The 15412-nt window shown below is 32.4% G+C and overlaps 1 protein-coding gene across 3 annotated transcripts; it reads left to right on the top strand.

The window, feature by feature from the left end:
* The first annotated feature begins 2261 nt into the window (after window positions 1-2261).
* LOC119834666 (excitatory amino acid transporter) lies at window positions 2262-13934 on the top strand. Of its 3 annotated transcripts, none has more exons than XM_038359095.1 (10): window positions 2262-2579; window positions 6488-6643; window positions 7161-7494; window positions 7562-7699; window positions 7908-8116; window positions 8856-9027; window positions 10107-10301; window positions 12028-12162; window positions 12798-12903; window positions 13365-13934. In XM_038359095.1, the coding sequence occupies exons 2-10, from the start codon at window positions 6505-6507 to the stop codon at window positions 13491-13493; spliced, it is 1557 nt and encodes a 518-aa protein (XP_038215023.1). In that variant the 5' UTR covers window positions 2262-2579; window positions 6488-6504; the 3' UTR covers window positions 13494-13934. The 3 variants fall into 3 exon arrangements, with proteins under 3 accessions (XP_038215023.1, XP_038215022.1, XP_038215024.1); XM_038359096.1 differs by lacking the exon at window positions 2262-2579 and adding an exon at window positions 6213-6286; XM_038359094.1 differs by lacking the exon at window positions 2262-2579 and having other exon boundaries at window positions 6186-6643.
* The last annotated feature ends 1478 nt before the right edge of the window (window positions 13935-15412 follow it).

The raw sequence follows: 15412 nt of genomic DNA, 5'->3' as shown, positions 1-15412 counted from the left end.
GTAACCTGAAAAAATTATGAACCATCGGCGAGGAAATTTTCTACTAGGTACGTCCCACTTTCTTTCTGTAATATTTATACTACTAATATTCTATATTCGAAAGTTTGTAAGGATGTGTGTGTGTTTGTTGCTCTTTCACGCAAAAACTACTGAACCGATTGCAATGAAATTTGGTACGTAGATAGCTGGACAAACGGAATAACACATAGGCAACTTTTTATCTCGATATTCCTACGGGATACGGACTTATGCGGGTGAAACCGCGGGGCGCAGCTAGTCATTTATAAATCATAATTCGTTGTTTTTTTTACAATTTGTATCTTTTGTCTCTTCTTTTATGTAAATACCTAACGATGTATGGCATCTAAAAATCGCAGAAAACATAATTGAAGGTTGTTAGAAGTGCGATAAATTCGAAATGATAATGAGTGAGTAACATAGTTATCGAAAGTGAAGCTTCCGCTTCGAGTGATAATGTCTACCGCTTGAATCATTATTGGGGGGAGTCACTGATTTGCCAAAGAATAAAATGAGATCCTAGTATCTAATGAGTTATGTTATCTGTGCTATAACAACAACTAACAGATTTCACTGTCCGTTCGTCCGTATGTCACTATGCTGTATCTCATAAACCGTAATAGTTAGACAATTGAATTTTCAGAGACGATCGAATTTATACAATAGAAATATATCAATTTTAGTAGTCATGTAGATATGAAAGCGATATAATACAAAATCAAGGTTAAGCAACGGATGACACGGCCATAAATCGGATGGGTGACCAATTTTTTAGCTAATTGTACGGAACCTTTAGTGTCGCGCGTCCAACTCTCACTTGACGTTTGACACTTGATTTTTTAATATAAATTTTGATGTTGTTTAGAATAGTGAGGTAGGTTATAAAATACAATGTGGGTAGAAAATTTTTGCACACAAACGAAATCGCCGGCAGAAATTTTTGTAATAAATTTATATTTAGCTGATAGGTTTTAGGTTTACTTAGGTATATCTTACGCGTTGTTAAGACTAACATTAAGAAGTACTTACATTTAATTTTTCGTTATTCTTTTTAAGTGGCTTCACCCAATAGAAGGACTGCACCCGCGAACATTTAAATTTAAGATAATTTTGATTTAGTTTTAACATATCGTAGTTATAAGTAATTATATTATTATAGCATAATCACCGATATATATTTATAATCGATTTATACATAATTATAAATTTTAATTGAATTGGAAGTGATCAGATTTAACTCGAATTACATTTTCTTTAAAGTTTTTATGGAAGCGCCATCTATCGTTACATACTCAAAGTATTATAATGCTGTCATGCTGCATTTTCATTTGAGAAGTTAGAAGAAAAAACTATCAGATGGCAGTGTTATCAATCACAATTAATAAATTGCTTTTGTATTGGTATATTATAGATGTAAATACTTTTTACCATGATTATGTCGAATTGAACAGTAAAACTAAATTATTAAAATTTAAGTTTTTTTTTTTATTAATAAATAATACTAAATAGTTACCTACCCAACTATCGAACTCGTTAAAATTAAACATTATGAATAATGGAAGGGCAATAAACTAAGTAAAGGTAATAAATTTGATGATAGAATATTGGTAAAATTTCAACCATAAAAAATGTTCTATACCAATAATGAACACCTCTTTAATATTTTTTTTATATCTAAGTAAGTACCTATTGAGAAAATTTACCAACCGAATTTCTTCTAAATTCTTAATGTTCAATTCTGAAATTATATTTTATTAAAATAAATCTTAAGAAGAAGAAGAAGGTACCTTATTATGACATACAAAAACTAGACATGCAGATTTCGAAGAAATCATTATCTCTAAATGAGTTTCTTAAAACCCTTTAAATAATAAATTATTAAGCGTCATATACCTATACTATATTGAGTTTTAATAATTTTACATGTACATTCACTTGAAAATAATTCTTTAAACGAACCAAATTCAAGACGTATTCCTCTTGAAAAAACATGAAATTTCAAACAATAGATACATTTAACAAATACGCATATGCCATTCTTACAATTTACATTTTAATGAACTGTGTGTACTTGGTCATGCTCATTTTGAAAAGCTATTGTTTGAGACAGAATATAAATTCAAGTTCCAAGATTTATTGCGACCATACTTAACCCATAGCTGTTTGAAAGTTCAATAAGTAATATTAACCGTGATGAAAATAGCCTTGCTTGCATGCTTCAAGACGAAGTACAAGGCAGTCACGTGCGAGCATCCAATAAATCTGCATTGCATATTAGTTTGTGATTTATAAATTTACTATCTTAAAACCAATAAGCTGTTGTAAACTTGTTTTCGTTTTGGTTCTGTGCTGCGAAATAAAAAAAATGTAAAAAAGTTTTTGTTATGCAAACGTGCCAGTTGTTCTATTGAAATTCGAATTTCGAAAATACATGTTTAGAAAAAATTTGTTATCTGTGTTATGTGTTGTTTTGGCGGGAACGATCGATGGTGTTTTTGGTGTTATTAAATTTTATATAATTATTGTGGGATTGTGAAAAACGAAAATTAAACGATTTATTGGTAAGTAGATAATAAATTAAACGATTTATAGGTAAGTAGATAATAAAGAAATCCTTGTAATTCACACATTAAGTTTAAAGATAGTATAGTTTATATTATTTCAATTATGGTTAATACCTGGTCCGAGCCGGGGCGTGCAGCTAGTATAATTATAATTTCACAATACGTAGTAGGACCTATATCGGTAAACTTACTGATTTGCCAGAACACACTTCTCACTAAAAATAATTTTCAACCTATTTTCAGTTTACCCACCAACAAAAAATATACTAAAAACCGAGAAAACTTAAGACTAGCTGTTCGCCCCGGACTCGCCCGTGGTACATATCATACCAATGTCACTCAGTAAAGACGCAGCTTTCCAATTGTGAAAGAATTTTTGACATTGCTTCAGTAGTTTTTGTGTCAAAACTATCCTCTTTATAACATTAGTATGGTTAATTGTAAAATTACGCAATATTTCGATAGGTTATTGGAAGTAACACGATTATGTAAAAATATAAATACGTAACACTACTATAATTGAATTATTGCTTACCCATATCTCACATATTAAAAACCTACGTAGGTGGTAAAGCTTTAAGACTACTCGACAGGGTGGTCAGAGTGTTAAGAACAATGGCACAGTGTTTGATGCTCGTATTACGTATCAAGATAATATGTTCATATTGAAACCTTTGAAACGCAAGTTAGTTGTTTATAATATTGGTCTGATTCGGCTTTTGTTTGTTTGTCCCCTAAAGGCTCCGAAACCGTCCATGCGATATTGAAATTTCTTTCACCAAAAGAAAGCTACATTATTCCCGAGTGCTATAGGATACTTTTTACCCCAGAAATGTATCACGGGCGAAGCAGGGGCGAACAGCTAGTAATATTGTATGAATTTTTGCTACGTTTTCACGCGAAAACAGTTTATCATATCTATATGAAATTTGGTATAAAATAGATTATAGTCTGGATTAGCACACAGACTACTTTTTGTCCGGGTATCACGCGAGTGACGTCGCGGGTTACAGCTAGTAATATTATAAAGTCTATAGAATCCAGCTATCACACAGATATCCAAGGGTGAAAGAACTTCTCAAATCAATCCAGTAGCTCCTGAGGTTAGCGTGTACCAATAAACAAATCGTTCACCTTTATATAATTAGTATAGACTAGCTTTAGCGCGAATTAACACAGATTAGAATAATGGATGAGATTAACGAATTAACCAATTTTTACAGAATAAGCATTCTTTTATATTATGTTTGTTTTATCAATTTATATGAAATACCGATTCTCCTATGACATTTTTAATAAATACTCACTTCTACCCTCGACTTTACTGTTTACATGTAAATTATAAATCTAAACTATTCTCGAAATCATTAGAAGAAAATAATTATTTTGTTTATAAAAAATTTGCATATAATTTACTTATATATAATATATTGGAAAATTTTAAAAACAATTGCGCTATTAATGAATTCATAAAAGCTAGCAACATATTAGATTTATAATAACTTTATGGCGAAAAGTTTTCGGATGAGTTGAGTAGAAAATACCAGTTGAAAAAGTAGTCAATCAACCTATTTTGAAAGTTATCAATTTATATTTTTTGGTCTTCTAATTGAATCGGAAGAGTATTCAAGTAAAATTTACCATTGACGACAATAGAAAGAAGAGACCGTAGTATATAGACTGAGGTACTGAAGAAAATGATACATGTGAATGTTATTTTCTAAATTTATATAAATTAAAATCGTAATTTTAAAAATAGATTGTACTTTGTTGTGTATAGGTCTATTTACGATAGCATGTTTGTGAACCTTGAACCGTTTCAATTTCAATAGTCCAGTTTTTACGTAGGTAGGTTATATTATGCGGCTATTCTTCTTTCTTTCTCTTCTGCTTTCTTCGTTGGAGCATGAGTTGGACATAAGCCTCCCCATAGATTAATTACTAGATCCACCTAGATCGCCTGCGACCTGAGTGGAGCGGCTCCCTGCCACTTTCCTTAGGTCGTCTGTCCATCTTGTTGGAGGTCGTCTCACACGTATCTCCATTCAATAACCGTACTGCCCCAATAGCCATCGGTTCTGCGGGTTATATGCCCATCCCAGCGCCATTTCAACTTGCTTATCCGGTGAAATATGCATATTAGTCCTTTTGTGGATCTCCTCATTTCTGATTCGATCTCGCAAAGAAACCCCGAGCATATCTCGTTGAGCAACGCGGAGCTTGTGCATAATGTCCGCTATTAAGCACCATGCTACGTTGTTAAATCTTACTATATTCCGTTACAGTACAATATTTGCTGTAAGGATTTAAGTTGAGTTCTATACGCAACTAATTTAACATAGAGGTCATTTGCATATTTCAATGAGATATAAAGTTTTAATTTTACATAAATTTTAAAATTTTTTGGTTCAATGACACCGTAATTTTGCATTTTATCAAATGATAAAGTAAACATAAGTAACATATGGTAATAAGTTTGTAATCAGTAATTAGTTCCGCCAAAGAGTCATAATAATAATAAATTCCTTATTTCGGGGTAACAAGGACCCAATATCAAACCCAATATCAATCATAAATGGAAACAAAATAGATTTCATTTGTTTGAAAAGCTAAGACTCAATTGAATAGTGCAGTGGTATTCACGCTATGCAAATTGTATTGTTACAACGTATCAAGAAATCTAATCTAATAATATACTACGTTTATTTTTAATACACTATTGGCAACGTAAGGCCAAGATGATCAATGGCAGTGACATAACAATATTAGTGATATTAGAGCATTATTAAATTAATAGAATCGAACACTTGTTAAAATGACATGCACGTGGACGATGCGATCAACCGACAACAAAGTTGGAATGATGAAAGCATTAAAAATAGGACGTGAAAACAGAATGACAATTTTGAGACAGAATGATAAATTCGTGAATGTCGCACTGGTTGAGCGTTGTAAAATTGGTTATAAGATTAAAGCAAATAAAGAGAGTATTAAACCAACTGCGGCAGTCAGAAGAATTTGCGATGATGAAGGTTTTAACTGAAAAAAACATTGATTAAATGAATTGTTATGACTATGAATTCACTGAGTTTTTATAAAACCTTGTCAGTTTTATATAAAAACATATCTTTAGTTCTCTCTACAAAAACAAAGGAATAGCAAATGACTGCTAAAAAGTACGTAGAAGTTTTCACAACCTTCATGTAACTTGTTAAATTGAAGAATGTTATAATTCGATTGCATATCGACTCATATTATTATTCTTATTTTGTCACCCCAGTCCAAACCATTGTCTCCCAAGTGCATTCATTGAAAGATATATAGTACAGGAAAAAGTCCATTATTTATTAGTATGTACCTATATGTCACGTTGCTATATGCGTAGCAACTGTACTGCGCATGTCACAATCAATTCTACGAAATACTTCCTTAACGTACCTTCATTGCATGTATTGCTTCTTGTAGTATGCGTTAAATGAAATCGTATGACCGATAATTTAATGTAGTTCATCCATTGATGCTATTACAAAACAGTGAATGATTGAAGCGAGCTATGCGCGCGCATATCGGTATGGCTTCGCGTTTGACACAAAAACAACAAAAGCCTCGGTTTTCCATTTAATACGAGACATCGCGTTTAGGAGCGGCGCGAGCAAGTAAAGTGCATACGGCTAATCTAATATCGACAAAAGAACACGTAAAACGTATTAAAAGAAGTGACCAACTCATAAATATGCATACTTGAACCAAATTTTAACTAGCATTAGAACAAAAGAATTAACCATTTATATCATATTCACAACTGCCATACAATTGGAATCAACGAAATAACCCCAATTAAGTCCAGATATCTGGACTATAAAAGAAATTTTCACCTGTAATGGAGAAAGGTGACCGTATTTCAGAGTATTTGTTCGCAAAGATGGGCCCAGGTGATAGGGGGCCGAAGACTACGGAAGGTAGGACTGCGCCTGTCGAATATACGGGAATGAGGAAGTGGTTCATGGATAATACCTTGCTCGTGGTTACTTTGGCTGGTGTCCTCAGTGGTATTGCTGTAGGTTAGTATTATTGATTACTAAACATTTATCCTTCATTAGATCTAGATCTAGATTCTGAGTATATTTTAATTAGTTAATTGAATTGTCTATACGAAATACTAAATTTTACGTAGAAACGACTTTTCACCTTTAGTTTAATACAATTCAAGGTCGATGCAAACTGATTATAAAATAAAATCACATCAATTAACGTAGCACAATTCCGCATTATGAAAACTTAGAAATGTAAAATAATTGGTTTAACTGAATTGCATTGAAGATCAGAAGGCTTTATTAGTAATAAATTATTTAAATTTTTATTTATCAACAGTTAATGGGACTTTTGATTTCGATTTTTTTTTAATTAAACATTTTAATTAACATAATAATATTTTTATATTACTTTTGTTGTTTAAAACATCCACCTCATAAGTGTCACCTGCAGTCCCAATTTTACGATCCTCAGTAAATACATATATTTTGAATAGAATTTAAACGATCCAAAATAAATTATGTACTACGCTAATTTCATTTCCAGGATTTGGTCTTCGACCGTATCGCCTGGGCCAAGATGCTCACATGATTATATCGTATCCCGGAGAGTTATTTATGAGGCTCCTGAAATTAATGATTTTACCATTAATTATAGCGAGCTTGATCGCTGGCTCCGCGAGCCTTAATGCAAAGATGAGTGGTAAAATAGCTTTAAGGACGTTATCATACTTTGTTTTGACCTCAATGTTTAACGCATTCCTTGGTATACTCTTGGCCGTGCTTATTCATCCAGGCGAATCTGATTTGAAGGAGAGTAATGGACGAGTGGTTCAGAATCGAGATCATAACATATTGGATAGCCTTCTGGATATTGGCCGGTACGTGATATGTTTATGAACATCGTCGTATTAAATACGTTATGATAAAGAGATATTTTTCTTTCAGAAACATTTTCCCAGACAATATCGTGCAAGCGGCGTTCCAACAAGCTCACACAGTTTATGTGGAACCTCAGTCGTTCTTTGCCAACAATGCAACGGAAAATGATACGGAACGAGTTTTAGTTCGAGTGGTACAATATAGGTAATATTGATTTTACAACTCCATATTGCTACTTAAGTTTAAGTGTTCTGGCTAATGTGTTTGAGGGAAAAGTTTTTCTGTTACTTGCTTTACCGTTATGTGACAATTAATATTTCTGAACTTAAATTATCTTGGAATATATAAGGATATAATTTCCCAATTAGGATTTCTCTTCATTATTTATAATAGTTTAATCTGTTAATTTCAGGTCAGGAACAAATACCCTAGGATTAGTTTTCTTCTGTTTAGTATTCGGTAGTTTGCTAGGTACTCTAGGACCAAAAGGACAGGTTGTGATCGATTTCTTTCAAGCAATATTCGAAGTGATAATGAAAATGGTGACTGGTGTTATGTGGTTCACGCCGGTTGGAGTGAGTAGCGTGATTGCTGGAAAAATTCTTGGTGTTGATGATGTTGGTTAGTATGTAAAGTCTTATTATATGAAATTATATATGTTTGATATGACTCGATTTCTGAATTTTTAATATTTTCAAGAGTTCCTATTTTTTACAAACACTGAACTATTGTCAATTTCAAAAAGTTAGTTAGGAAAGTTATTCATCATAAAACATGTATATTGTTATCATCTAAACAGATGGTCAATTTCTTTAAGGAATGTGCAAGTGTGACAATCAAATATCTAAAGCCAATTAACGACTATTAATCGACAAATCGATCTACAAATCAATATCAATTGATGTTAAATAACCATCACTGTATAAAGAAGCAATCGCTAATAAACGTGCTTGTTAATTTCGTTGGGTTACATACCAATAAATCTCCTAAATCGGTATCTTGTAAAGGAGTACTTAAATTTCTTTTGGTTTTATTCATCATCATCATCATCAGTCCATATATGTTCCCACTGCTGGGAGACACGCCTCCTATGAGGGCTGTAATTCTTTACGTTGGCCAAGTGCGGGTTGGCAGATGTCACATGTCATCGAACTTCTTTTAATTCTCGGACATGCCGGTTTCCTCACGATGTTGTCCTTCACCGTTTCGAGCGGTGGTGATGTTATCCACATGCGCCGATGAATTAAAAATCTATTTATTTTTTGCTCGCCTGGTCTCGAACCCCCGGCTTATCGATTTTAAGCCTGAAGTCACCACCACTGCAATTCGGCTGTATTAAATTTAGGTATTCCTCTTCCAGCTCAAGTGATGTCCCAATTGGCATGGTTTATAGCTACAGTGGCTATCGGGGTGTTTCTGTATCAACTGATCGTGATGCAACTGCTGTATTTTCTGTTCCTAAGACGGAATCCATACAAGTTCTATTGGGGATTATCTCACGCTATGCTCACGGCATCGGCTACTGCGTCTACGTGAGTTAACTTTCCTTAGAAAACCTTTTTAGAATCCCAGCTTTCAATGGATAAAAATATTAACATTTTTATTATTAGATTTTAAATCAAAGTTAAATTAATAAAATCATCATAAAAAATAAAAATTATGAAAATCGGTTTAGATGTTCTTAAGTTATAAATTGTGGAATCAACACAACTTTTCGAGCAGAATTTCAGAAAATACCTAATTAAAATATTAATGTATCAATCGCATCACACAATCAAATTGAATGTTAATTGCTTAATTTATATAATACAAGGCACATTATCTATATAATTTGTATTATGTAAATGTAAACGTTTATATGCTAATTTAATTGGATAATTTTATGTTTTAGTGAAGTCTAAATTATAATTTTTTGATAATGAAAGTATGTAATAAGTCTGGTTATCCAAATTATTTTCTTTATGACTAACAAGGCTATAAAACTCGCCTGAAATGGTCAAAAGTTCTAGTAGGGCACCTTTGCTAATAACATAGATTTAGCGAATAAATTAATCACTTGTACTTTGTTCATTTTTATGCATAATGAAGTGGAATTAAATTGAAAAACTGTATATAATACCTCACTAATTTGCATTGCATTGCACTATTCTGGGCGCTCCAGGAACTACAAGACAACAAGCTTAGCGAGAGCAGTTTCCCAAATAATAAAGTATATATTAACCTACGCCATCAAGCTATTTATTTATGTGTTATTGTTCTGTCGTATTGTTTTAAACATTTAAATAAGTCTTTTTCCCATATTTTCCTACATAATTCAGAAATTTCACGTATACCTAAAGCTTCCAAATGCTCCAAATTTAAAAAATATATGCATGTTGACCCCCTATCACACGCTTCGTGTTACTCATCGGCTGCAAAATTCATATAGACAGCATGGCTTTTATACAAACCACTCTTCGCCCTTATTCTTCAATCCTACTTCCTACTAATATTATAAGTGCGAAAGTTTGTAAGGATGTGTGTATGTTTGTTGCTCTTTCATGCATAATTCAGAAATGCCACGCATAAACCTCTCAAATGCCCCCAATTCGATAAAAATATCGGTGTGTAGTGCAGCCGCGCTGCCGATAACGTTCCGCGCCATGGAGGGGCCCCTGCACGTGGACCCGCGCATCACGCGCTTCGTGCTGCCCATCGGCTGCAACATCAACATGGACGGCACCGCTCTGTTCCTGGCGGTGGCCAGCGTTTTCATCTGCCAGATGAACGGCATGCACCTGGGTTTCGCTCAGCTGGCGACTGTTTTGTAAGTATTGTGTGAAAACACGCACAAACCAACAAACTGTGTTGTTTTGTGCGTGTTTTCTTTTAATATTGTGATCATTTTAAGTTTTATAGCATTAAATTGAACGGTGAGGGATTCGGGTTCGAATCCCGCCTCACTACCTTTTTTGTGATTTTGAAATAGCCATTGCAAATACGATGTTTTGTAATTGAAATTTATAGAACGTCGAGTATAAAATCTTTATCATCAAGTGTGTCTATTTCAATTGCATGAGATTATCTTTTTTTGGGATTACTTGTCGTCAATTCAGTCGAATTATTATTACTTGATATGAACAGGTTTAATTAAAATTGTTGTCAATTCAGTCAAAATGTCAATTTCTTAATTTAAAATGTATTTTCCATTAATTTTTTTGGAATTGAAATTTTCATAGTCTTGAACGTCTAATTTTAATTATCATGCGTATTTGATACTGAGGAATTTTTTATTTACCCTTCAGGAAGAGAAAGTGTAATAAGGTTATATAATTACTGTTCTATTTAAATTTTATAGTCGCGTTATTTTGTATTATCTAAATGCAATTGGCTGTTTCTATGTCAAAGTAATTATCTGCACTGTGGATTGGTTTTTTGTGAAATCAGCTATCAATTTCAATGTAAATTTATTGATAAGGTTACTAGGTATTCCTTTAAATTGCTCTTGTACACGTTTTAAGTAACTTGAGATTAAATATAGTTTAAACATATTTTATGAAATATGTTTTGCTATGGCAAACACTTAAAAAAGTGCTAAGTTATCTGATATACTATTTTTTTGTGTTTACATAATAAATAATTTTTTTACCGGTTGGATAAACTTAAAAAGATTTTTAGACAAGCTACATTAAGTAGAGATTCAAGTAGAACTCTTATCTACGTTTAAAAATTTCTCGTTTTATTCTGTTGAGATTTCATTTGTAAAATAAGTGGCAAAATGATGTTGTACTTAAAATAAAAATAAAAAAAAGATTGGTTAGTTTTCGGCTTTATTATAAAATTAAATACAGAATCAGTGCCTACTACGTATTCTCTACTAGGTCGGTGATATGTTTTTGTTAAAGAAGTTTTATTATCATCAATCTTTCTAGTATAACGTCAATAGCCACCTCAGTATCGTCAGAGTCAGTTCCATTTACGGCGATGATTTCATCTGTTCATTTGTCTTTAACCTTAAATCTTAGATTACTGATAATTTATTTAAGTATATCAACGTTACAAACATGCAGCTGCGTCATCGACATCATGAGAATGCATCCTTTAGTTTAGTTTTTTTCAGCTTATTGATATATCTGTTTTTAGTTTAATATCGATAGCGACCTCAGTGTCGTTAGAATGGATTCCATTAGCAGTCATTGTTTCTTCTGTTCATTTGTATAAAGTCTAAACCCCTAAAACTTCATTTAATTAAATTTTTATATCAAAATCACCATCTTAATTTGATTTCGTGAAAAGCGTACCTACTGTCTATGGTTTAGTATCTCCAGCACGTTGACTTGCGGATGTTTCTCTGACATCGACGGCCGCGTCATAGACGTCAACGTGAATTCCATTAGCGGCGACGACTTCATCTATTTACTTGTGTGTAAAACTCAATTTAATTTTAATTTACATCAGATTTTAAAATCACAAGTTCATTTAGTTAGATAATAAACCATAGACAGTATGTATGGTTTAGTTACTCCAGCTTGTTGACATGCGGTTGTTTGCAGCCTGACGTCGACGGCCGCGTCGGTGTCGTCGGCGTCGGTGCCGTCGGCGGCGATGGTGCTGCTGCTGGTGGTGCTGGCGGCGGTGGACGCGCCGGCGCACGACGTGTCGCTGCTGTTCGCTGTCGATTGGCTCGTGTTAGTTCTTGTTTTTTTTACATGAATAAAATGAAAATGTATATTGGTGATTTCATAGCTCCGGATTGAACAAGACAAGTTTTTAACGAGAAACTGCACCGCCTACAAATTGTGAGAACTGGACCGTATGGTAACGTGACCACATGGGAGACACCAGCTTTCAAATAAAGAAGAATCATCAAAATCGGTTTACCCAATCGAAAGTTTTAAAGTATCAAGTAAAACAAGCACAAAAGCATTGAGGACATTCTCCTTATGAAGAGGAAACAATCGTTTAAAAATTGTTTAAGTAATTATAAATTCAGTTTTGCTTTAATATAATACAAATATATTTTTAGACTTTTATAATTACGCTGTTGTATCGACAGATTGTGTCAAGATCGGCTAATTAGTTCGAGTTTATACATGCCACCAGATTTCTCACATATTCTTATACTCTGCCAATATTCTTGATTATGTTAGAAACTTGATAAGGGTATTTTCTTGTGTTTGATTTTACGCTTTAGTATTATACATTTTCAGTCCCGTGACCACGCTCGCTAAATGTTCGAAACGTTAATTAAATAATAGAAAAAATAAATCATTTAAAAAATTATGATATCTAGATCTTGTATAAATATAAACGACAACTGCAGGGATAGGATCAGAACGACAAACAACATGCTGGGTGACTGCTACGCGGCGGCCATTGTGGAGCACATGTCCAAACACGAGCTCATGGCTTGTGACGCCGCTTCTATGGTAAGGACTTGTTGTTTTTGTAATTTTCTCTATCTATTCTTTTGTCTCTGTTTCCTCTATTCTGCTAATATTAAAGTTGTAAGTAACTCTTTCTATCTGTTTGTCAGTGTTCGTCTCTTCTTCACGCCTACTAAATCGAACTACTGAATTATTTTTTGTCTTCTTATATTTTAACCAATATTTCAATGCAGTTTTTGTATGTTAGTGTGGCAACTGAGCCGGTAAATTCGAAACTAAACGGTCTTGAAATTGTCAAAATTAGACGAAATTCGAATGCAAACCACACGAGATGAACCAACCAGCTTTTAAATAAAAATCAATAAATCCATTCACAAATTCTGAGGTAACAGAGGAAAAAAGAATTGAGGTTCTCAACTCTTTTTGGAAATCCGTTGCAAATGCCTCAAGTGGATCGTGTAAAACGGTGTGATAAATAGTTTATCTAGCAAATTTCTTTCCAGGAGCCAGTGGCCACAAATGGTACTCTACCGACGACCACTACTGATTTAGATATAGTGTCTTGTAAGAAATCCCTAGGTTCCGACGACATAGTAATCGACATGCATTTAAACAATATCACCAAGAGTTAGTTCAGTAGCAGTAGCAGTAGCGTCAGTTAGTAGCGTAGTTTTGTACCATTAGGGCGGTTAATCGATCTTAGAATTTAGTAGCAAGGTGACCAGTGAGAAGTTATAAGTATGGAAAGAAAAATATCATATTATTGTGTCGAACGATCATTGACTTTCGTCATAAATAATAGAAAAATAATTATTTCAACAAAATACATTTGACCTTACTATACTCCTTTTTTTGCTTTTTAATGAAATCAAAGTCCATTAGGTTTTAAAAAATTAATTATTAACGCGTTTCCTTCTCTGTCTTCTATTCCAGTTACGTGATAATTTTTCATAACTTAAATTACGTAAAATTTTATTAAATGACCATTCTAAAATGGTGATTAACCACAACTATTAGAAAAATGACCATTTTGACGAACATTTGTACGAAAAAAAAATGTTTTTTTTTTAATTTTTTGAAGTTTTGTGATAAACTGTTTATAGAATATTTGCTGTTTGGCTTCACCATGTGTCATGCGATACCAATTTATTTGCGTTTTATTTTTTTCCCTTCCTTATATAATATCCCCTTCGTTCAAACGGATGTCACCTTTTATATCTTTGAGGAGACATTTTATAAATTGATTCAATTTATTTTTCGCATTCGGTACACGTGCAAGTTACTTCTGGAAAATTCCATGTGTTTTTCCTATATACGTATCATTGTTTTCCACATAGCTTTTTAAACCAACCAAAAAACTTGAAGTTGATTACAGTTAATAATTTCGGTAATTAATATAAAACATTATTAACATTTATTGTACAGCATATATAATCTATAAAACATTAAATAGCAAATTGAAATAATTTATGAAATGGCGGTCTTATCATAAGTGATGGCAACTTCATCCTGTAATGTCTAGTATATAGTATGATTATAAAATGCGGAAGAAGAAAATACTTCTTTGAAACAGCGTTTTTAGTGAGGTTTAAATTTATAACATATTTTAATTTATTTTTATATACTTCTTATTATTCATCGATCAACCTAATAATATTGAAATATCATACCATAATATTTTACACATTCATATAAAACATAAAAAGCAATACAGAAATTGGTTTGTCCATTTCTTATAACTTTTCATTGGTTTCACTTCATTATTTAAGAATGAGGTAAATATTTAAATTGTTACATTTACAAGTTAAAGCGCAGATCAATTATTATAAAATGTATTTCTTTATTAATTTTTATTTATTGTACAGTGGGTTTATCAAGCTACGTTAAAATATAAATAATTTGACTTTTTGAATTAAATTATGTCAGACATTTATATTATGAGTAGCGAAACATTATATTAACTGGGACAATAGATTGAATAAACGATCGGCTTCCATTGCAAGAAACGTAACATAATATGAATAACCATACATATTAAACGAGAACCTACATACGGAATAGAAATCTTATAATGGGCGTTGGATATTATGACAATGATTAATTAATAATGCTTTAATTATAAAAAATATAAACCCATTACTAAAAATGCAGTTAATATTAAAATGAATCTAGAAAACACAATTTTGAATTTATTTTCCAAATGTTAACTGATAAGTTAAATAACTCAAATAATTATTTCTCTTGTGATTTGCAACTGATATAACAATTTAAATATTTGCCGAGCTGCGCATATCTACTACACCAAAAACGGTGGGAATTTTCACAGCGATAGATTTAAGGCAATCAATTAAACGCAGTAGCATAACACTTTGTGATTATTATATACTACAATGTTAATAAATTAAGAACACCAAAGTTGTATTGATTTTAGTAAAAAAACTTTTATGCTTTAGGTTTAATTTACTATCATAACTTACACAAAATTTGGACAAGAAATTAAGTTGATATTTTTTTTTTTAATAGTTTGTTATTGTTATCTTGGTATAACTTT

This window comes from Zerene cesonia, chromosome 19 (assembly GCF_012273895.1).
Source record: "Zerene cesonia ecotype Mississippi chromosome 19, Zerene_cesonia_1.1, whole genome shotgun sequence".
Lineage (NCBI taxonomy): Eukaryota > Metazoa > Arthropoda > Insecta > Lepidoptera > Pieridae > Zerene > Zerene cesonia.
The sequence above is the reverse complement of the archived record's forward strand: the minus strand, read 5'-3'. Positions and strand labels throughout refer to the sequence as shown.